We start from the raw sequence: 24,419 nt of genomic DNA, 5'->3' as shown, positions 1-24,419 counted from the left end.
CTCTGAAACTACTCTCTTACGGTGCTCACCAATGCTCTCCATTTTGTTAAATCCAAATAACAATTTTTTCCTTTTTTAATCCTTACTTATCTTGATGTTGAAGTGACATTTTACATATGACTATTTCTGTTTTCCTTTTCTTGGTTTGCAAAACAGCATGCTGCTCTTATTTCTACTTATATGGCTGACTCTATTCAGTTCTTTATAACTTCCTTCTCTCTCTGGGTTTTAAATTTTGGACTTTCAGTGCTCAGACCTTGCATCTCTTGTTACTCTATACTCTCCTGTGAGGTGATTATACATAACAATAATTTCTGTGGTTACCATTCCATCTGTTTGCTGAAAAAAAGAAATAAACTATATTAGCATCTTCAGGTCGTTCCTTTCTCCTCTGAGCTGTGAGGTAGATTTAGTTGCCTACTTGCCTTATTTGAATATATCACAGGCATCTCAAATTATACCAGAGAAATAGTACCACTTTCCATGTTGTTTCTGAATCACTACTCTAGGAGTTCCCAACATGGCCTCCTTCTGTATTATCCACACCAAACATATATCCTGATTCCATTTCCTATTTCTAGAATTTGTCTATTTCTTTCCTTTAAACTATTACTACTACTCTATTTCTGCCACTCGCTATCTTTTACATAGACTTTGGACACACTCTATTCTTTCCTTGCCTCTAGCCTTTGTTGCCTCTAATTTCCCCCAAATTAACGTAAGTTAGCATTATATCATACCTACACTCAAAATTTCAATGTTTCCATCGTTACCTGTAGAATAAAATTCAGACTCACAATTCAGAATATTAGTCATCCTTCAAGCTAATTTTAAAAGTAGTTTATTGTTAAAAAACTCCTATGACATGGAAATACTGTCTATATACTCATAGTAATTTAATGCATTCCACCTTGCCTTATTGGTAATAAGTAATATTTTTCTTATGTGACTGTAAATATTTTAAGACAAAATCATCGTCATCCTTCATGTTCCACCCCTGGCACAGAGATTTGCAAATATTAAACTTTTCAGATATTTGCTTTACTAAATTTAAATTTAAATCCAGATCTCAAAAGTTAGTGCTATATATGTACTTGCTGGCATATGTATATTTAATATCACGGACATACTATTTAGAAGAGGTATTTCAAAGTTGACTTTAAAAATCATATATCTTTTAAAATATTTTTTAATGTATGTTTATTTTTGAGAGAGAGAGAGAGAGGGAGACAGAGAGAGAAAGTGGGGGAGGGGCAGAGAGAGAGGGAGACACAAAATCCAAAGCAGGCTCCAGGCTCTGAGCTGTAAGCACAGAGCCCGATATGGGGCTCGACCTCACGGACTGGGAGATCATAATCTGAGCTGAAGTTGGACACTTAACCGACTGAGCTGCCCCCAAAACATAGATCTTTATAAATACATACATAAACACATACACACACACACACACACACACATATATATATATACACACATGCTCATACGTTATTTGTGAGGATACCTATTAAATACCAAGAGTTTATTAGTATCCCAACATATATTCTTTTTTAACAATTAATAATCTACAATATTTTAATGCCATTCTATTCCTAAATTTAACAATAATAGGAACAGCAATATCCTAACTTTAACAGGAAAAACAAGAAAGAAAAAAATTCTTTGGTTTTTCTGTAATGAGGTTTTATGCAAAAAAGTAGATTGACTATACTATACTATGAACTCAGTTTTTAAATTCCACTTACTTACAAAGAATACCATTATTACAGATAGAAATACCTTTGCAGCAGATAATAAAGCCTCTTTATTTCTTTGCCTTTCTTCCTCCAAACATTTTTCCAATATTACCTGTAAACGACAAGACAGTTGGGTAGACAGTGAATGTATTATTTGAGGTAATTATTTGAGGTAATAGAACACGTTCTTTCTACACTCTGAGCAAACTTAAAGTATTACCTTCTGTTCTTGAGACTGTTGAATCAAAGCTTCCTTTATCTTTTCTTTTAACAGTTCCTTCTCTGTATCTAGCATTTCAAGGAGCCTCTGATGCTACAAGGAAAGATAAATGGATTATGATTATGGTTAGGAGACCAATAATCTATCAACAAGGAGTACAGCTTGTGGAATCCATTTGTCTGGTTCTACTGAAGTAGTCACTAGAGGAAACAATGGGAAGATTGCTAAAATGAAGGCATACAAGCCAAAAAAACCCCACTGAATTCACCTTTCTTCAATCGGCCAAGAGATCTTTTTGTGGCTCCAAACTCAACAAAGTACATGATATGAGATCTAACTTAGGCACAACTACTCCAAATTGGAAAATAAATCAGAAAAGTATTAAATATCTTTCATCAAAATTAAATTTAGAAAAATTACTCACTAAAATTATTAGTTTGCAGCAAAAGAAGCAATCAGATAAGAACTGATATTTGTTTGATGAACAACTATCATATTATTTGTGTTTCTAGTAAAGCACTAAAAGAAATTGAAAAATTATTGTACTTCAAGATTTTACCATAGATTCAGAAAATAAATCAATAAAAACAGTCAAAGGAATTTATGTGGTAGCTAATGTAACAATACACAGAATCCATACATTTACTTTTATTCTAATGTGCTAGTGAAAAAGCATACACAACCATCAGCCAGTTATCATGGAGTAGGCGCTCAGAGTTTGAAGTTTTCTAAGAAAATTCAACCTTTGTATCCTTAATATCTTCAATATAGAGAAGCCAGGTACTTGTTCTGGAACAGTACTTTTATGAGGAAACACAACCCCAAAGAAAAATACATATGCCTACTCACACAGATTTCTCATTCAGTTACTACAGGCAAATAAGAATACTTTTTCTGATTTCTCTGATTTTGAAGCCTCCTTAAAATATGAACTTACTTGAACACCCGATATTTTATAATGTCTTTCAAAGTTGTCTGATGTAAAGTATTTTTTAAGGAGGCAGTTTACTTGGAGACAAAGTCACCAAAATAGTTATGCCTGGGAAGAGAATCTATTATTCTTATTTTTAATTATAATGTTACTTTTTACCTTTATTTTTCAAGAAAATAAGAAAAATCACAAGATGTGTTTTTTCATTAAAAACAAATCCAAACTGTGATATTAACCATGGCATGCCTATGAGAAATTATTGGTACCATATGAATTTGTGAATAGCAGCTAACAAATCAGTAGACTTATCACATGCTACGTCATAACTGAGACTTTAATTCTGTATTCTATGTAAAGTCTAGATGCACACAAAATGTCACTGAATCAGAAAAAAAAATCTAATCCTATTTAAAATACGCACACAAGAAAAAAGTTAAAAAATCTTATACCAGGTAAACAATTAGACTTAAAAATGATAAAATGATTATTAGTTAGACTTAAATAATTAGACTTAAAAATGATACAATTCTCATATGAGACCAAAAAATATTGAACTTAGGCTTTGGGGGTAGGGGTAAACATAACAAAATAGAACCAATAAAAACTATTAGGATTAAACTACAAAATAAACTTTTCAGAGCTAATAATAACTTTGAAAATTATTTCTTCTTAAAAAGAATTGTTATGTTAATAAGTCAGACTAATGGAAATCATTAAGTAATTAATTGTAAGTAGGCCAAGTTTCTCTAGTGGTCTAAGAACTAGTACATTAGCTAAAATGACAATGCACTGTTTAGAAAATTCATTCCTAGACTCTATTTCTTAATTCTGATAGTACACTATAATGGAAGACTATTTTTGAGCTTTCTTCTAGAAGAATAAACCCTAAATTACCATTGGAAAGAAGCATCCTACAGAAAATATAATTACTGAGAAAATAAAATTGAGAAAATATAATTGAGAAATTATACTTGAGAAAATATAATTAAGTTACTGACTTATAAATATAGGTAACAGTAGTTAACATTTTTGGAGCTTTTTTAAGATGTCAGGCATTGTTAAAGGGGCTTTGTATGTGGCTGTATCATATTAAATCCATAACAAACTAAGGCAATATTCTTTCTTGTTTCAGATGAGTGATCAGAGACTTCAGAGAAGCTAAGTAAATTGCCAGGTCTCTAATGAATCACTTCAGCAATAATCTTATCTGTGTACTCATTATCAACAGTAATAATTACCTACTAGCTAAAAGTAGCCTCAGTAGTACCTAGATGTTACCTAAAACTAAAAGCTACAAGTTGTAAAAGTTACTACAAGTTATGTGTCAGATAAGGCCTCACTTGCATTTGACCAATCTATGCTTCTGATTTTGTTCTTTTCAGAATAATATTAAATAAGATAGTTTATTGAATAAATACTAATTAACATTGGGGAGATGATTCAGAAAAATGCTAAATGACATGTTTAAACCCTAAAATTAAACACAGTTAATTTGTAAAATGAAGCTAATCGAGAACAATATAAAGATGCATCTTTGGGAACTTGTACAATTTTGGCCTTATGAAATATTCCTAGGAATGGTACTGGCTGGTTGATAATTGAGCATGGTTTATATTTTGAGGCATGCCCTCACACTGTATTCCAGAAAAACAATAGTAGGGCAAAGGATAAGGCAGATTCTCTTTGAAAACAGAATCATGGACTGGATGAGCAACTAACCAAGAAACTATTCCACTGTTGGAACAGAGACATCAGCAATATTTGGTATCTGCTATGGGCCAACCATTGCTACTTATCTCATCGCACTCCCTTTTTGAAAAATGGGAATTATAGTTGCATCTTTTCTGTTCTCTTCTTTTTGAATGTACTGATTATAACTTTTTGGAGCGAGGAGGGTAGGGGCAAGGGCTCTGCTCTTTCTAGAGTTCCTTTTCTGTTTATTTGAGTCGGTAATTTTCTCATTTAAGACATTTCTCCAATGTTTGGTAATCTTTTTCAGTTCATGCATACTAAAATTTCAGACACAAAAAAGCTGGTAAGAAATTCTGCGTATGTGGGCAAGTTTCACAGTAGGTACAAAAAGCTGGCTTTTTCCTGGTTGTGGTGGCAATTCCCAAATGTCATGTCTATACACATTCTCTTGGGCTGCTCTTTTGGCCTCGAAAAAAAAAAAAAGTTCCCCAATCTTCTCACTGGTGCTGTAAGGCAAATAAATATGCAGCATTCTAGGAGTGATATAAGCAAAGGGGATGGGGGTGAAAAGCTCATTGTAAAATGGATTTTGATTTAATCTCCCAGTTTTTAGTCCCTGCCTTACTCCTCTTTATGTGGTCAGAGTATCATGTTCGATCCCTCCTTTGTCTTGCTAGGGTGTACAGTAATTATCTGAATTAAGAATGATAGGCCGCAGGGTGACTTTCAACCATTCCTTCAGCTTTGCACCTGGTGCCCTTATTTCCTGAGGCTCTCTTGGGATTTGCAGGAAAGAGCAGCCTGCCTCATATGAATTTCACCTTAATGGACTAAGCTTACAATGTTTTAGCCTCTGCTAAGTCCATGATACTGCCTACCTCTTACCTTTGCTAGTTTCTTTATTGTCTTTTATTTGTTTGGGTCCCCTTTAGTGTCATTTAGTGATTTTTTGAGGGGAGAGACATACAGAAAGGTAGAAGAGATGAGTATATTTAATTTACCATACTTCTCTAGATTTAGGACCACTTTTAAAAAAACACTTAATTACATCTTATCTTTTGACTGAACATTGTATGTCAAGCACTGTGTTAAGAACTTTAAAGTATTAGTGGGAATGAATCCTCACAACAACCCAGAAATGTCTTACCACTTACATTTCACAGATTTTCAAAATGAGTTTCAGAGTGGTAATATAAATTGCTTACATTCATAGGACTAATTAACAGTTAAAACTGAGACTGGGACCCATTAAGGGCTGAATACAAAATCACAGACTTTACACTAGATTCTCTAGAATCAACATACAAGTAAGGGCTCTTTCTGTTCCATCTCTATGGGCTGTTTCTTTGACTTTCTGGGTTTCAGTCATACATTCATACTAATTACCTAGCCTTATAATTTATAAGAAAAAAAATGCAGAATTATAGTTATGTTTTGGTCATGGTTCCCCCTCCCCCCATATCTGGCCTCTTAAGGGAAGGTAACAGAGATGGCAAGACCATAGAAACTAGAAGGGAAGAGGAAAACACTCATCCTTGAGGAATATTTTTTTTTTTTTAAGCAAGACTGTAGGATATTTAGGTACATGAGACTCTTCCACTGGAATGCCAAGAAATATACACAATGAGCCAAAAACTTTGCTCAGGAATCAATGCCTATATCAGCTAACACATTTTTCTCTTTTTAAAAGACACATACACTTTCAGGGAAAGACTTTTCTGAAAGAATAAATTAATTTATTAGTAGCCAATTATAAAGACTGCATTATATATTTCCGTAAGATGAAAAAAAAGGTATTCTTCAGTTCCATTTATATTTTGGGGGCATCTCCCTGGGAGGCAATATATCTCATTAGAACTAACACGGACACTGTAATCTTGTTTCCATAGAGCAGTGGTTATCATGTTTGCCTCAAACATGGGCGCTGGAATCAGACAGATCTGGAGTCAGTCACTAGTTCTTCACTTAAGGAAGGTACAACTTAAAGTTTTCTAAGCTTCTGTTTTATTTCCTTTATTATGTAAGAAAGGCTAATGAAAGTCAGGCTAATAATGCCAACCTCACAGTTATGAGAATTAAATGAAGTAATGTAGGTAATACATCTGGTACTCAAAAATGTTAACTAGACTTCCTGTCAAGCAGCTCATAATACAGTTCATTTATGAAAAAAAAATTTTTTTTGCATATAGAAGAAAATATTGGTTGCTACTTAAAAGTAAAGGCCTAAGAAGGAACATCCATACCCTTTTTCAATAATAATTTTGAAAATACCTTTCATTGAATTATAGTGTTAACTTTGTAATCCATGCCAATTTCATTTCAGTGGATATTACTAAATAGTAGACCTTATAATCAGGAATAAAGGCCATTCCTGTCATAGAATACTTGAATCTGCGGAAAAGGCTATCCAAGACTACAAGCAGTAGTTTTAGACATCTATTTTGAAACTTTTCAAAATCTTTCTTTTTTCAATCTAAATTAAGATTGCAATGCATTTTTGTTCTCAACATGACTGCTGTCTTTTCTGTTTGTAGACTTGCCCTCTAGAATAAATCCTCTCTGTAAAATCTGACCATGACCATTCAACTATACTTTGAACATAATGGATCATAGCACCAACTATGGATCACAGGACACAAAAAACATAGATTCAAATACTAGCTCTCCTTGCTAGTTCTACTCTAGTCATGTGGTCTTTGACACATTTTTTAAACCTGAAATTCAGTATTGATCTTCTGAAAAATGAGGATTAGCATCCACTTTATAGGGTTGTTCTGATGATTGATCAAATATATCAAATGTTTTATGTAGCATCACACCTATTGTCAGTGTTCATAATTTTTATTTATTAGAGTTATGAACGATTTTTTAAAATTTTATTTTATATATAGAGAGTATAAGCAGGGAAGAGGGGTAGAAGAAGAGAGAGAACCTTAAGCAGACTCCACACTCAGTACAAAGCCTGACATGGGGTTCGATCCCATGACCCTGGGATCGTGTCCTGAGCTGAAATCAAGAGTCAGATGCTCAACCGACTGAGCCATCCAGGCACCCCAAATTATGAACTTCTATAGAAAATTTGAGCCAAATGTCTATCAAGTGATAAATGGATAAAGAAGGTGTGATTGATACACACGCGCGCACACACACACACACACACACACACACACGCAATGCAATATTACTTGGCAATCAAAAAGAATGAAATGTTGCCATTTGCAACAACATAGATGGAACAGGAGTATACTATACTAAGCGAAGAAAGTCAGAGAAAGACAAATACATGACTTCGCTCATAGATGGAATTTAAGAAACAAAACAGATGAACGTAGGGGAAGGGATAGAAAAATAGGATAAAAACAGAGAGGGAGGCAAACCATAAGAGACTCTTAAATACAGAGAACAAACTGAGGGTTGCTGGAGGGAAACTTCCCCTCACCCCAGCCCTGGTAACCTCTAATCTACTTTCTGTCTCTATGAATTTACCTATTCTAGATATTTCATATAAGTGGAATCAAATAGTAGTCACCTTTTGGTTTGGGTAATTTCACTTAAAATAATGTTTGCAAGCCTCGTGCATGTTGTAGTATGTATCTGAACATCATTCCTGTTTATGGCTGAATAATATTCTATAGTGTGAATATACTACTTTCATTTTATTTATTCATTTGTTGATGGACACTTGGGTTGTTTTCAACTCTTGACTATTTTGAATATGCTATGAATATTCATGAGTAAAAAATGTATTTGAGTCCCTGTTTTCAATTCTTTTGAATATATACCTATGTGCAGAACTGCTTGGTCATATAATAATTTATGTTTAATTTTTTGATGCACCACCAAACTGTTTTCTACAGTTACCCCACCAGTTTATCTTTCAACAAGCAATGTGCAAGGGTTCCAATTTCTCCTTACCCTCTACAACATGTTACTTTCTTTTTTTTCTTCTTATGATAGTCGTCTTAGTAATTGTGAAATGGTATCTCATTGTGATGCTTTTTCCATTTCTCTAAGCATGTTGAACATCTTTACAAGTGCTACTTCTACTTTTGACACTGTACTACTCCTTTCCAACTATTACTAGCATTATCTGCACAAAAAGGAAGTGGTTATAGCTCTTTCTGCAGTCTTTATAGGACTGTAGTATAAAGTGCACTGGACTTGAGGTTTCTTCATTGTCTGAGATGCTGCCAAAAGTAGGGATGCCTTTCCTCTCTGGGCCAGAGGTTATTTCAGTTAATTACAGCAAACCAGAAATTATAATGTTAAGAAACAGCTTAGCCAAAAAGATTTCAGCCTTCCTTTATTCTATCTAAAATAAAGTATGAAATATATCTGGGGATTATTTGTATTACTCCTGCATTCTGCCTCAATACAGAATTCCTTAATTGTCCAAAAGTTCCAGCATCCTAGAAATGGCTCTCCAGCATCCAGCATCAGAGCCAAAATTGAGCCAATTGGCAACATCCAATCATAAGATTTGTGTCTAAATATTTATAACTTCAGAGGAACATTCAACAGAATTTGCAAGACATGCCCTTATAGCATTTTAAAAGGCATTATGAAAATTAATTGAAATCTGTATCAGTAAATTTCACCCAAGAACAGTGAAGAGCTGATGACATTTTGCTTATCTAAAATATTGTATTGATTGATTCTTAAAATTGTATTGAAATTTTAGTGTTTTTTTTTTCTTTAGGATATTGGAAAAATAAATGCAAACTACACAGTTCCATTAATCTTACAGAGTAGATGCCTAATGCAAGAATCTCAAGGACAGTCCTTTGAAATTTAGCCTAAAGCATAAAGACATTCAGAAATAGATTGTTTTTTCCTCCTCTTGGAAGGAGTTCTTCCAAGTGAAAAATGTTTGATGCAGACTCAAATATAAATATGGAGGTTATGTGGTTTTTACATGGTTCCTCTAAAAAATATTTAAAACTCTCTGTTTTCTTGGAATGTGAGTCACAAGAGATACTGTAAAAAGATTTAATCACAATCATACACGGACAGTTTTTTGCATGTTAAATTATAGACTAAGCAATCATGAAAGCTCATGTTCAGGTATACGGTTATCTATCACAGGTCCAAAAAACTTCACATAATTTCATGTGTGGTGTACGTATATTACGTAGCATATTATTACGTAATTAAAACTCAACAAGCATCATCTTACACTTTCTATAAAGTACAGACATTGAATAAGATCAAGTGGTCTAGTAGGTTTTTAAAGCACAAGCTCATATATGCCTCCATTTAACACGACTTTAAAGACGCTAAATAAATTTAATAAATGTCTTAATGTAAAGTGAGTTGCAGACATTTCACTCATTCATGGGCCAACACATTAAATATTGTTTAGAGGGGCGCCTGGGTAGCTGAGTTGGTTAAGCGTCTAACTCTTGATTTCAGCACAGGTCATGATCTCATGGTTCATGGGTTGGAGCCCTGTGGTGGGCTCTGCGCTGACAGGCAGGGTCTGCCTGGGATTCTCTCTCCTCTCTCTCTCAAAACAAATAAATCAACATTTTAAAAACTATGTTGTTTAGAAAGAAAACCTAAAGCAGATAAACTGATATTAAATCTACTCAAAGCAGTTACCACAAGCCCAATAATATCAATAAACTTCTTAAAATAAATAAAATAAAACTATAAGCTACACTAGACTTATTTCACTGAAATAGGCTTATTTCTAATAGGCATGAAAAAATATAAGCAAATTAGTTATTCCTCTTAAATTGAGTGATACATCAGCATAAAAAAAAGGTAAGACTAGTTTATATTTCCATAATGAGGTTTCTTTATTTGGATAGTGTATATTTTATTAAATGGAAAATTAGGATATGCCCCAATCCTAAGTTTAAATAGAATATTTCTGCTTCAACCATTTTCAAGTGAAATACCCTCTGAAAATACATCTCAATCCTATTATTCCTTCCACTTACCTAAGCACAATAAAATAAGCTTGTTTCAATATAATAGTGCCTTTCAAATTGACATCTGAAATAAGTGACCCATGTATATAAGACAATTCCCTTAGCAAAAAAGCATAACGCAACTGGTGTAGTACTTTCAGGAACCAATTTAATAGCATAACAACTGTCCTTAAGTCTGGTCTGTGCTTCCTATTCTTAAAATTTATTATCAGAAAATATTATGTACTTACCTCTCAATTTTTCATGCTTGTCGATTTTATAACTCCATTTTTGTATCCTGCACAGTAATATCCCTAAACTAGTTAGAATCAGACTTAAAAAAAAAAAGTTGACAAAGGAATATTCTAATTTATTACAGAATGGGGATCTGCCAGACAAAAATCAGTTTCAGGAGCACAGCTCCAACTGTTTACATTGTGTTTCCTGTGCCGAAAATTGTTTCATCCATTTTTTTTATGTGTGTGTGTGTAAACGTACATACACACACACAAGTAATACACACACATATATATTATACATATAAAATAGCAGAAAAAGGAAAGTACTGACATAAATGATAAAGGCATATGTTTCATAAAACAAATACAATTATGATAATATGGAAATCATTAAACTTGCTGAAAAGGATGAATTATTGCCCTTAATTGGATATTCAATGAACTAAGGACAGTCTATATAAGGTCTCTAATACTGAAATAATATAACTGAGAGATCTGTCTATAAAGGTAAGGTGTAATTACTGATGTCATAGTTTTTAGATGTCTTGGGAATGAAAACCCTTATACTGGGTAAGTTTATTCATCAGTGTTAGCATATTTTCAAAAAGACATCTTGTACAAAAGTAGGAGAATGCTTATAATGCAAAAGAATAAAAACGATATGTATGAAGATGTATATGGCAAAATTCCTTATGAAAGTGTAAAACCCAAAACATTTAAAATGTCCAAAAAAAGGGGTACAGTACAAGAAATGATAGTATGTCAACTAAAAGGAGTATCGTGATCATTAAGCATAATAAAACTATGCATAAATATAGAATTATGTTTATAAAATGCAATTATTTGAAGAAAAAACATAAGATTATTTAAAGCCATCATCATTATTATAAAGATGTAATATTATATATATTTGAATAAATATTGAAAGGGACGAGAACAGAAAAAAGAACACTGCTTTACTGGGAAACTGGTAGATGAATATTATTCTTTTCTAAATTTAGTATCAGTCTAGTAAAAGACAAAGAATAACTTCTTTTTTTAAATGTTTTTATTTATTTTTGAAGGAGAGACAGAGCATGAGTGGGGAGGAGCAGAGAGAGAGGGAGACACAGAATTTGAAGCAGGCTCCAGGCTCTAAACTGTAAGCATAGAGCCAATGTGGGGCTCGAACTCATGAACTGTGAGATCATGACCTGAGCTGAAGTCGGACGTTTAACTGACTAAGCCACCCAGGCGCCCCAAAGAATAGAACCTCTTGAAATGGCAGCAGGAATATAATTTGATACATAGGGGGAAAATGGTGGAAAAGACTAAGATGTGCATAAAATATTTGATAATAATTAATTAATCTAATATTTATTTGCCTACATTTTAGAAAACAAATTAAAACCCGTGAAAATGAAGAATTTTTCACAAGCAATTTACTCTTTTTTGTTAAATTTTATAAGGTAAAGAAAAACACAGGCATACGGGAAGTCTTGATTATGTAGATTTTGTGGGTAAATATTTAATGTTAACTGTCAAATCTGTCCCTATTGGCCTACCTATAGTATAATATCAGCAATTTGAAACTCAAAACCTTCCATAATCTAACCCTAATATATTCTTTTCCAATCTAATTTATCTTCAAAGTCATTTCAACATGTTAAGAACCAACTTATTTTCTTCTACAATTATTTGCTATACCACCATTTGCATATTTCTCGAGACATTTGATAGATACTCTCAAAAGAGTTTTATGGATCTAAGAAAATATATAAAGAGCTGTGCATTTTTAGGTAGAATCTTTATTAACGTGATGAGTATTTTAAACTACTAGATAGGAAGAAAGTACACATGCTTCCTAGAAGTATTTTATTAACATGTTTTTTTATAGAACATCTTAGATTTTTACTATGAGATGTGTGGTTTGAGAAGTTGTGGTTTAAACCACTATTGTCTTGACAGGCTATTTACTGATTTTAGCAATTTTATTTATATTTGTTTATTTTTTAGAGAGACAGTAAGTGTGAACAGAGGAGAGGAACAGAAAGAGGGGGAGGGAGGGAGGAAAGCGGGGGGGGGGGTGGAGAGAGAGAGAGAGAGAGAGAGAGAGAGAGAGAGAAAAGCCTTCCATACTCAGTGCAAAGCCTGACACGGAGCTTGATCCCATGACTCTTGGATCATGACCTGACCTGAAATCAAGAGTCGGACACTCAACTTACTGAGCCATCCAGACACACCCTCATTTTAGCAATTTTAAAATAATTATGAATGTAATTATTAAAGCTCATTAATAACACTTATATAATGTTACATTTACATAAAACAAAGAGGTAAATAAAAAGTAAACATTATACTTTTCTGGTTACATGACACAAAATATACCATGGAAGACCCAGTACAGAAGTGTTGTATAAAAAATACAAAACATCTCTTTAAATATTACTAAGTTGATAAGTAAGAAGGCAAAACTGATAAAAAGCACAAATTCAAGGAGGTAAACAAGCTCTGGATACAGACTGTTCTTAGGAAATCTAAACAATGCTAAAATATTTGAGTTTTGTTTAAAATGAACCATGCTTAAAAACAGAAACAAAACCCAGGGGCTGAAAAGGGGAAAGTTAGGAGACTTGTGTGTATAAAGCTACAATGCCTGAAAGGTAACACACTAAGTAGGTAGGCTAGAAAAAACCTACACAGCAAAGAGAAGGTGAAAGATTTTTGTTTTGAGTTAGGGGTACAGGGGGAAAGGGGAGGTTCCCTGATAATGCATAATCACATGCTACTCATGCTACTTCCTTTGCAGATTTGGGATAAAAATCCTATGCACGCTGTTTCTCAAAAATCCCCAATTAAAACTTTACCGTGAAGGACTATCAGAAGCAAAGCAATTCTTCCATGGAAGAACAGACCTTAAACCTAAGCATCAAAGAATTATCAAAATTAAAATTCCAATAAAGATGATCTCACAAACATAAAACACAAAATACCCAAGAAAACAAGCTACCATGAATGTGAGAAGAAAGTTGTGCAAAATCAGACCTTAAAACAGCAGACACCAGAATGAGTCAATATAAATTATGCAAAAAGTACATTTAATATATTTTTTAAAGTGCAAAAAGTATGAGTAAGAGATAAGACACTATAAAAATGAACATGTACACTTGGGAAAAATCATAAAATATGGAAACTAAATACACATAAAATGAAAATTAAAGCTCAATGTTTGGCTTAAACTTCAGTTTAGGCAGAAAAGTATGAACAGGAAGGAAGACCTGTAAAGAGATTATACAAAATGAAGAATATAAACAACAAAATTAAAAATGTGCTACAGAAGTATGAGAGACACTGAATAGAGATCAAGAAAGTTTAGAGGTGCCTGGTGGCTCAGTTGATTGAGCATCAGACTCTTGATTTTGGCTCAGGTCATGATCCTAGGGTTATGGGACAGAACCCATGTCAGGCTCCATACTGAGCAAGGAGACTGCTTGAGATTCTCTCTCTCCCCCTTTGCCCTTCTCCTCCACTTGTGCTCTCTCTCTGTCTAAAATAAAGTTAAAATAAAAAAAAAAAAACTAACACAGTAAATTAGACTTCTGGAGGGAAAATAACAGAGAGAATGAGGTAGAATCAATTTCCCATATTAAAGCCCAATATGTAACATAAAGAATTAAAAAAAACTCATACCAAGTAATATCATGGTATAAAAGCAGAACTTAAAGCAAAAAGAGATTCTGTATCAGCAGCCATAAAGAAAAAATTAATCACTTATTAAAAATGGTAGTTAGTATTAACTCAGAATTACATATGTAAGTAAAACTATAAGAATGAAAAATAAATGTTTATTATGATAAAAACAAAAAATAAAGACAGTTTACCAACATACCTACATAGAAGTACTATTCAGTGGTACTCACTTTAAATTTCACCTTAGTAGATGCAGAAAAATAATTTAATAAAATTCAACATCTTTTCATGATATTTATTGTGATAAACAAACATTTATCATGACAAAACATGATGAATGTTCTTATGATAAGCACATGATAAAAACTATCATGATAAGCGTAATAAACACTTCACATGATAAACACATGACATACAATTTGGGTATAGCAGAACTATACCTCAACATAATAAAGACCAATATAACAAGCCCACAACTAATATCATATCTCTAATGGTGAAAGGCTGAAAGCTTTTCCTCTAAGATCAGAAACAAGACAAGGCTCTCAGCACTTCTATTCAACATAATACTGTAAGTCCTAGCCAGTACAATTAGGCAAGAAAAATAAAAGGCATGTAAATTGGAAAGGAAGAAGAAAAATTACCACTATTTGCAGATGATATGAGCTTACATATAGAAAATCCTAAAGATGCCACCAAAAAGTGTTAGAATAAATAAAATCCGTAAAGCTGCAAGATATAAAACTATATACAAAAATAAGTTGTGCTTCTATACACTAATAAGGAACTATCTGAAAGAGAAATGAGGCACCTGGGTAGTTCAGTCGATTAAGCTTCTGACTCTTGGTTTTGGCTCAGGTCATGATCTCATGGTTTGTGGGATCAAGCCCTGTACTGGGCTGTGGTGCTGACAGTGAGTATGGGTCTTACTTGGGATTTTCTCTCTCTCTCTCCCTCTGCCTTTCCCTCACTTGTGCCCTCCTTCTCTCTTTCTCAAAATAAATGAACATTTAAAAACAATTAAAGAGAAATCAAAGAATCTCAATTACAATAGCATCAAAAGCAATAAAATATTAAGAAATAAATTTAAACAACATAAAAGATATGTACACAACTGTAAAACACTGATGAAAGAATTTGAAGAAGACAAAAATAAATGGAGATATCCCATGTTCACAAAGTGGAATAGTTAATATTGTCCAAATCTCCATGCTATACAAAGCCATCAATAAATTCAATGTAATCTTTATCAAAATTCCATTGCGCTTTGCATAAAAATAGCAAAACAATTCTAAAATTTGTGTGGAACCAGAAAAGACCCTGAGTAGCCAAAACAATACCTAGGGAAAAAATGCAAAACTGGAGTCATCACACTTTCTGTTTTCAAACTATATTACAAACCTATAGTAATCAAAACAGTTGATACTGGCATAATATAGAAATACAAACCAAGAGAAAAGAATCAAGAGCTCCAAAATAAACCCATTCACATATGATCAACTAATATTTGACAAAGGAGCTAAAACATGCAATGGGGAAAGGACAGTCTCCTCAATAAATGGTACCGGGAAAACTGGATATCCACATGCATAAGAATAAATTGGCCCCTTATCATACACTGTAGGCAGAACATAACTAAAAGTGGATTAAAGACTAAAATGCAATACCTGAAGCCTTAAAAATCCTATAACATAGGAAAAAACCTCCTTGACATTAGTCTTACAGCAATGCGTTTTTGTTTTTGTTTTTGATATGGCACCAACAAATAACATAAGTGAGATAACATCAAACTAAAAGCTTAGACACAACAACAAAAAAAACAGACCAAAAAAAAAATAAATAAATAAAAAGGAAACCTACAGAATGGGAGAAAATACTTGTAAATCATATATCTGATAGGGGTTAATATATAAAATATATAAGGGACTCATACAGCTCAGTACTAATAATACGTCAGTAGAAGCTTCCAAAACTGGAGAGCAAACAGGGGAAAAAAAGACTAAAAAAGAAAACCAGAAGAGAATTATCCAAGAATTGTAGGATTACTACAAAGGTATACTATACATGTAATTAGAATACCAGAGGGAGAAGAAAAGGAGAAAGAAGCACAAGAAATATTTCAAGTAACAATGACTGAGAATTTCTCCAAATTAATGTCAAATACCAAACAAAAACTCCAGGACAAAAAAAGAATAAATTCTCCCCAAAATACACCCATGCATATCATATTCTAACTGCTGAAAATCAAAGGTAAAGAAAACTTTTTGAAAGAAGCCTGGGGTGTGGGTGAAATACCTAACCACTAAAGGAGGGAGGATAAGAATTATACCCAACTTCTCTTTAGAAACGATGGAAATAAGAGAATAAAGTGAAATATTTAAAGTAATGAAAGAAAAGCCCACAAATCTAAAATTATGTCCTGTGAGATTATTCTACAAAAGTGAGGGAGAAATACTTTCTCAAACAAACAAAAATTGAAATAATTTATTACCATTAGACCTGACTTGCAAGGAATGTTTTTAAAAAGAAAGTTCTTCAGAGAAAAGAAAAATGATATAGGTCAGAAACTCAGGTCTACACAAAGGAAGAACATCGGAGAAAGAATAACGGTAAAGTAAATTTTTCTTATTCTTGACTGCTCAACCCAGTAACAGTTTGCTCAACAGCAATAATGTATTTTATTGTGTATGTTTTTATATGTGATGTGTGTGCACATATATAGTCTCTATATATTAAAACACACATATATGTGATATCTTTATCTGTATAAATGAAATGAATGACAAGAATGATCCACAGAACAGACAGGAAAATATTTAGAAATACTTTCTTATTATAAGGTACATGCACCGCATGTGAAGAGGTATAGCATTATTTGTAAGTGGACACGGATTAGTTGTAAATGATATTACACAGTCTAGGGCAACCAATAAAAAATAGGTAAAAGAACATGTATAATTGATATGTGAAGAAAGCAGAGAATATAAAATGCTCCATTCAAACCATAATAAAAAAGAAAAGCTGAGAAAGACAAAAATGAGAACAAAGAACAAGGGCAACAAATAGGAAACGGTAGCAATATAGTATACCTTAATCCAACTATATCAATAATCAAATTAAATGTCAATGGTTTGAAATATACTAATTAAAAGACAAATATTGAAAGAGTCAATCAAAATAAGAGATATAAGTTGTCCTAAAGAAACCCACTTTAAAAATAAAGACACAACTCGATTAAAATAAAGGGATAGAAAAAAAATATACCTTGCTAACACTAATTCTATTAGTTACAGACAAAGCAGAATTCCTTCCCACCCCTCCTCCATAAATCAATGGAGAAAATAAACAAAAGCTGGGTCTTTGAAAAGATCTATATAGTAGATACGTCTCTAGCCGGGTTAACAGAGAAAAGAGTGAGGACAAATTTACTAACACTGGAAATGAAAGAGGGGACATCAATACAGATCAATCAATATAGATCCCATAAGCATTAAAAGAATAATAAAGGAATACCATGTACAATACCTACAAATTTGATAACCTAGATGGAATGGACCAATTCCTTGAAAGTTACAATATGACAAACTTCAAGAAAAAACAGACACTCTGAATAGAATCTTTCCAAAATAGAAAGCAACAAGACCTGGTTTGTTCAGTAGTAAATTCTACCTAACATTCAAGAAATAAATTATGCCTATCTACAATCTCTTCCAGAAGCAAGAGGAGAGAATACTTTCCAACTTATTCTATAAGGTTAGCATTACCTTAACCAAAACCACACAAAAAGAAATACAAAAAATGCCCAACAGAATACACTACCAAATTAAATTTAAAAAATGTGTAAAATTACACAAGCAAGTGGGATTTATGTCAAGTATGTAAAGCTGGTTCAACATCCAAAATCAATGTAATCCATCACATCAACATAATAAAGAAAAATTATATAGTCATATCCAACACATGCAGATTTGACAAAATTCAATAGCCATCATTAAAAATTCTCTGCAACTAGGAATGAAAGGAATTTGCTGAATATGATAAAGAACACCTACAAAAAAACTATAGCTATCATTGTAACTTTTTAAAAGAAGTCTTCCAGGTAAGATCAGGAAAAAGGCAAGGATGTTGTATCTTACCATTGCTTTTCAACATCATACTGGAAGTCCTAGCTAATGCAATAGGATAAGAAAAGGAAATAAAGGTATACAGATTGGAAGAGGACATTAAACTGTCTTTGTTCACATATGACATGGTCATCTATGTAGAACATACAAAAGAACTGACAAAAAAAATTCCTGAAACCAATAAGCTATTACAATAAGGTTGCAGGATAAAAGGTTAAGATACAAAATCAATTCCTTTCCTATATAGCAGCAGCAAGTGGAATTTAAAATTAAAATCACATTATAATTTACATTAGCATCCCTCAAACTGAAATACTTAGGCATAAAACTAACAACATAAGTACAGAAGCTATACGAGGAAAACTCCTTTTCACACTGGCTTTTTTCCACTTAGTAATATGTATTTAAGGGCCTCCATATAATATGTATTTAAGATTTCTCCATGTCTTTTCATGCTTGATAGATTATTTCCTTTTAGTATTGAATAATATTCCATTGTCTGGATATAAAAGAGTTAATTTATCCATTTACTGAAGGTCATCTTGGTTGCTTCCAAGGTTTGGCAATTATGAATAAAGCTGCTATAAACATCTGTGCATTTGTATACAGGGTTCTGTGTGGACATAAGCTTTCAACTCCTTTGGATAAACACCAAGGAGTATGATTGCTGGATCATATGGTAAAAATATGTTTAGTTTTATAAAAAACTGTGAAGCTGTCTTCCAAAGTAGCTGTACCACTCTGTATTCCTACCAGCAATGAATGAGGGTTCCCTTTGTTCCACATCCTTACGGTGTTTAGTGTTGTCAGTGTTCTGGATTTTGTTCATTCGAATAGGTGTGCATTGATATTCCATTGTTGTTTTACTTTGCATTTCCCTAATAACACATGATACGGAGCATCTTTTCATATGTGCTTATTTGCCATCTGTATATCTTTTTTGATGAGGTATCTATTTAGATCTCTTGCCCATTTTTTAACTAGGTTGTTTTCTTATTGTTGTGGTTTAAAACTTCTTTGTCTGTTTTGGGTAATAGTCTTTCCTTTATCAGATGTGTCTTTGGCAAATATTGTTTCTCACTCTGTGGCTTCTCTTCTTATTCTCTAACACTGTCTTTCATGCAATAGTTTTTTTTTTTTTTTTTTTCATTTTAATGAAATCCAGTTTAATAATTCTTTCTTTCATGGATCTTCCTTTTGGTGCTATATCTAAAAAGTCATAGCCATAACCCAAGATTATCCAGGTTTTCTCCTGTTATCTTCTAGAAGTTTTAGAGTTTTGCATTTAAGTCTATGATTGACTTTGAGTTAGTGTTTGTGAAGGGTATAAAGTCTGTGTCTAGATTCATTCTTTTGCATGTGGATGTTCACTTGTTCCAGGACCATTTGTTAAAAAGATTTTGCTCTCTTTTATTGCCCTTTCTGCTTTGTCAAAGATCAACTGACTATGTGTATGTGGGTCTCTATCTGGGCTCCCTTTTCTGTTCCATTGTTCTATTTGTGTATTCTTTCACTAATACCACACAGTCTTGATTTTCATAGCTTTACTTTAAGTCTTGAATTCAGATAGTCCTCTAATTGTGTTCTTCTGCTTCAATATTGTTGACTACTCTGGATCTTTTTCTCTCATAAAAATTTTATAATCATTTAGTCAATATCCACAAAATAACTTGCTAGGATTTCTATTGGGATTAGATTGAATCTATAAACCAATTTGGGAAGAAATGACACCTTGACAATATTGACTCTTTCTATCTATGAATACAGAATATCTCTATATCTTTTTAGTTCTTTGATTTTGTTCATCAGAATTTGATAGTTTTCCTCATATAGATCATGGACATATTTTGTTGGATTTATACCTAAGTATTTCAATTTTTTGCTTGCTAATATAAATAGCACTGCATGAAAAATTTTTTAAATGTTTATTTAGTTTTGAGAGAGACAGAGAGAGAAAGAGAGAGAGAGAGAGAGAGAACATGAGCATGAGCACGAGCAGAGGAGGGGTAGAGAGAGAGGGAGACACAGAATCTGAAGAAGGTTCCAGTCTCTGAGCAGTCAGCTCAGAGCCTGATGCAGGGTTCAAACACAAACTGTGAGATCATTACCTGAGCTGAAGTTGACACTTAACCAACTGAACCACCCAGACGCCCCAATAGTATTGTAGTTTTAATTTCAAATTCCACTTGTTTATTCCTGGTATATGTGAAAGTGATTGACTTCCATATATTGCAACCTTACTATAATCACTTATTAGTCCCCAGAATTTCTTTTGTCAATTCTTTCAATTCTACATAGATGATCATATAATCTGCAAACAAAGGGAGTTTTGTTTCTTCTTTCCCACAATCTGTATATTTTTCCTTTATCATCTTATTGCTTGAGCTAGAACTTCCACTACAATATTGAAAAGAAATGGTTAAGAAGGAACATGCTTGTCTTGTACCTGATCTGAGCAGGATAGCTTTGAGTGTGTCACCACCATTAAATATGATGTTAGTAGTAGATTTGTCTGTAGATATTCTCTATCTTTCCCTTATTTTAGCCAATAGAATATGACAGAAAGTAAGGGGATTTTTAAAGATACAAATAAGCTTTCTAATCAAAAGAAGATTATCCTGGGTGCATATGATCTAACCAGGTGAGCACTTTAAAAGAGGCATTTTATAAAAGAAGAGACTTGAAGCAGCAGAAATGCCTGCCACTGGCCTTGAAAAAGCAAGGGCCACTTTTTAAACCACCTATGTAGAAGACAGCTTCTAGAAGCTGGGGGGCCTTAGTTCTACAAATAGAAGGAATTGAACTGTGCCAGTAACTTGAACAAGCTTAGAAGAGGGCCCCAAACTTCAAATGAGGATGTAACACTGGCCAACACCTTCAATAAAGCCTTGCAACATCTAAAAAGAAGACCCAACAAAGTTGCCCAGATTCCTGACCCATTCAAACTGCACGATAATAAATGTGTGTCTGAAGCCATTATTTGAAGTACAAAACTCTGACAAAAGATATCAAAGAACAATTAAGTAAATGGAAATATATTCCAGAAGACACAATATTATCAAGGTATCAGTTGTTCCCAACTTGACTTATAGACTCAACATAATGGCAATCAAAATACCAGCAAGCTATTTTGTGGATATTGACAAACTGACTCAAAAAATTATGTGGGAAGACAACTCACAATGGCCAACACAATATTGAAGGAGAAGAGCGAAGTTGGAGGACCGACATTACCTGACTTCAAGACTTACTATAAAACTACAGTAATAATGACAATGTGGTACTGGGAAAAGAACAGACAAACAGATCAAGAGAATAGAATGGAGAGTCCAGAAATAGACCTCTATAATCATAGTCAACTAATCTTAAGAGAAAGGAGCAAAGGCAATACAATGGAACAAAGATACTCTTTTCAACAAATGGTGCTAACACAAGTGGACATTCATGTGCAAAAATATAAATCTAGACAAAGAACCTACCTACTTCACAAAAATTAACTCAAAATGAATCATAGACCCAAATGTAAAATACAAAATTTATGAAAGCCCTAGAAGATGACATAAGAAAAAACCTAGAAAACCTTGAGTATGACCATGACTTTTTAGATACCATACAACAGGCACAATCCATGAAAGAAGTAATGTATAAGTTGGACTTCATAAAAACTGAAAACATCTACTCTGACAAAGAAAATATCTAGAAAATGAAAGGACAAGCTGTATACTGAAAGAAAATATTTGCAAAGGACACATCTTATAGGACTGTTAATCAAAATATACAAAGAACTCTCAAAACTCAAAACCGACAAAATGAACAAGGCAATTGTAAAATAGGCAAAACCCAAAAATAGATATCTGACCAAAGACACAGATGGCAAATAAGCATATGGAAAGGTTCTCAATATCATATGTCATTTCAGTATTACAAATTAAAACAAGATATCATCACACACCTATTAGATCGGTCAAAATCCCAAATATTGACAAGATGAAATGTTGGTGAGTATGCAGAATTCTCATTCACTGCTGGTGGGAACATAAAATGGTACAGCCAATTTGTAAGATAGTTTGGCAGCTTTTTATAAAACTAAATATACTCTTACCATTCAATCCAGCAATCTCACCCTTCGGTATTTACCCAAATGAGTTGAAAACTTATGCCCACACAAAAACCTGTACACGTATTTATAGCAGCTTTATCCATAATTGCCAAAACTTGGAAACAAACAAGATATCCTTCAGCAGCTGAATGTATAAATAAACTGTGGTACAGTCAGACTCTAGAGTATTATTCACTGCAAAAGGAGATGCATTATCAAGCCATGAAACGACATGGGGACATTTAAATGTCTATAACTAAGTGGAAGAAGTCCATTTGAAAAAGCTACGTACTGTAATATTCCAACTATATGACATTCTGGAAAAGGCAAAACTAGGGAGGCAATAAAAAAAAATTACTGGTTACTAGGATAGGGCGGAAGGGAAGATGAACAAGTGAAACACACAGGAATTTTAGCTCAGTGAAACTATTCTGAATGATACTACAATGGTGGAAAAGTGTCATTATATATTTGTTTAAACCCACAGAATGTAATACACCAAAAATGAACACTAATGTAAACTACAGACTTCTGATGACAATGAGGTTATCAATATAGATACCACTGTGGTGTGAGATATTTACAGTAGCAAATGTACCACTGTGTTGTGGGATATTAATGGTAGGGAAGGTTGTACATGTGTAGGGCAGGACATATATAAGAACGCTCTATAGGCATGAGGGGTGCCTAAAGAGCTTTAGGCAAATTCTAATCAAAACAAGACTTAATCATATTAATATCAACAAAAGATTTTAGGCAAAAGGCATTTCCCCAAATAAAGACATCACTACAAATGACACCAGGATTATAGAAAAAAAATAAATTTATATGCACACAATAACATAGCCTCATAATATATAAAGCAAAAACAGAACCACAAAGAAAAACTGGTAGTTCTATTATTATAGTAGGAGATTTTAATGTATTTCTTTCAATAATCAGTAGGTCAAGCAGTGGAAAATGGGCAGGGTAACATAAAATTTGAATACAACTAACAGGTTTGATTAATGGATATATATGTAACACTATACCAATAGTGGAAAATACATATTCTTTTCAAGCATACATAAAACATTTATAGAAATTTGACAAACAGTGGGGAATTAATGCATTTCAAAAATTCAGTGACATTTAAACATCACTCTTTGACCATGATGTAATCATTAAGAATCAATAATTAAGAGATTAAAAAACATCATACTTGGATTTTTTTTTTGTAATTTAAAATACAATTTTATGCTGAATTAGACACAACTATCTGTCACAGTTAACTGTAGGGCTGAGAAGCTACAGGACACGCCAGGCATGCACAGAGCATTTCTCTTTCACAGAGAAGAGGGATATAAAATCATTTCTACCATAACACTTAAATACGTACTTCATTACAGTAGAATCCATTGATAGAGTATCCACCCTTTAATGAAATTCATTATCCTTTAAATAGTGAATTCTAATAATATTTTCAAATAGAGAAATTTAATGGAATCTATAAACATCATTTTAGGTTTCTTCTCAAATATACAGTTTCTTTACAGCATATTCAATGGAATGTCTATTTTTTAATAATGTTTTATGTAAATATAATGCTAGAAATCAGATTTCCATTCCATACTGTGAGTTTCTTTAAAGTAGTGACTATACGTGCTTTTTGCAAACTACACAAGGATGTGCTCAGAATGACTGATAAAACAAAATAAAATTCTACATATTTAGAGTACTATTTTCATTAAGTGTTTTGTATGTTAACACACTAAGTGTAGCTACTTCTTCCCATTGTTCTGTTTCCACCATGTCCTT

General features: G+C 33.0%; 1 protein-coding gene across 9 annotated transcripts in view; it reads right to left on the bottom strand.

Annotated features, from left to right (window-relative positions):
- The window catches only part of CCDC91 (coiled-coil domain containing 91), a 349,643-nt gene that overhangs the window by 84,135 nt on the left and 241,089 nt on the right, over nt 1-24,419 (bottom strand). For all 9 annotated transcript variants that reach the window (XM_042992023.1, XM_042992028.1, XM_007075649.2 and 6 more), the window contains 2 exons: nt 1,954-2,046; nt 1,777-1,845 (listed from right to left, as the gene is read on the bottom strand). In XM_042992023.1, the coding sequence (XP_042847957.1) occupies nt 1,777-1,845; nt 1,954-2,046 (162 nt within the window). The remainder of the gene's footprint in view (nt 1-1,776; nt 1,846-1,953; nt 2,047-24,419) is intronic.

This window comes from Panthera tigris, chromosome B4 (assembly GCF_018350195.1).
Source record: "Panthera tigris isolate Pti1 chromosome B4, P.tigris_Pti1_mat1.1, whole genome shotgun sequence".
Taxonomy (NCBI): domain Eukaryota; kingdom Metazoa; phylum Chordata; class Mammalia; order Carnivora; family Felidae; genus Panthera; species Panthera tigris.
Note: the sequence above shows the minus strand (reverse complement) of the source record. Positions and strands in the feature narration are given on the sequence as shown.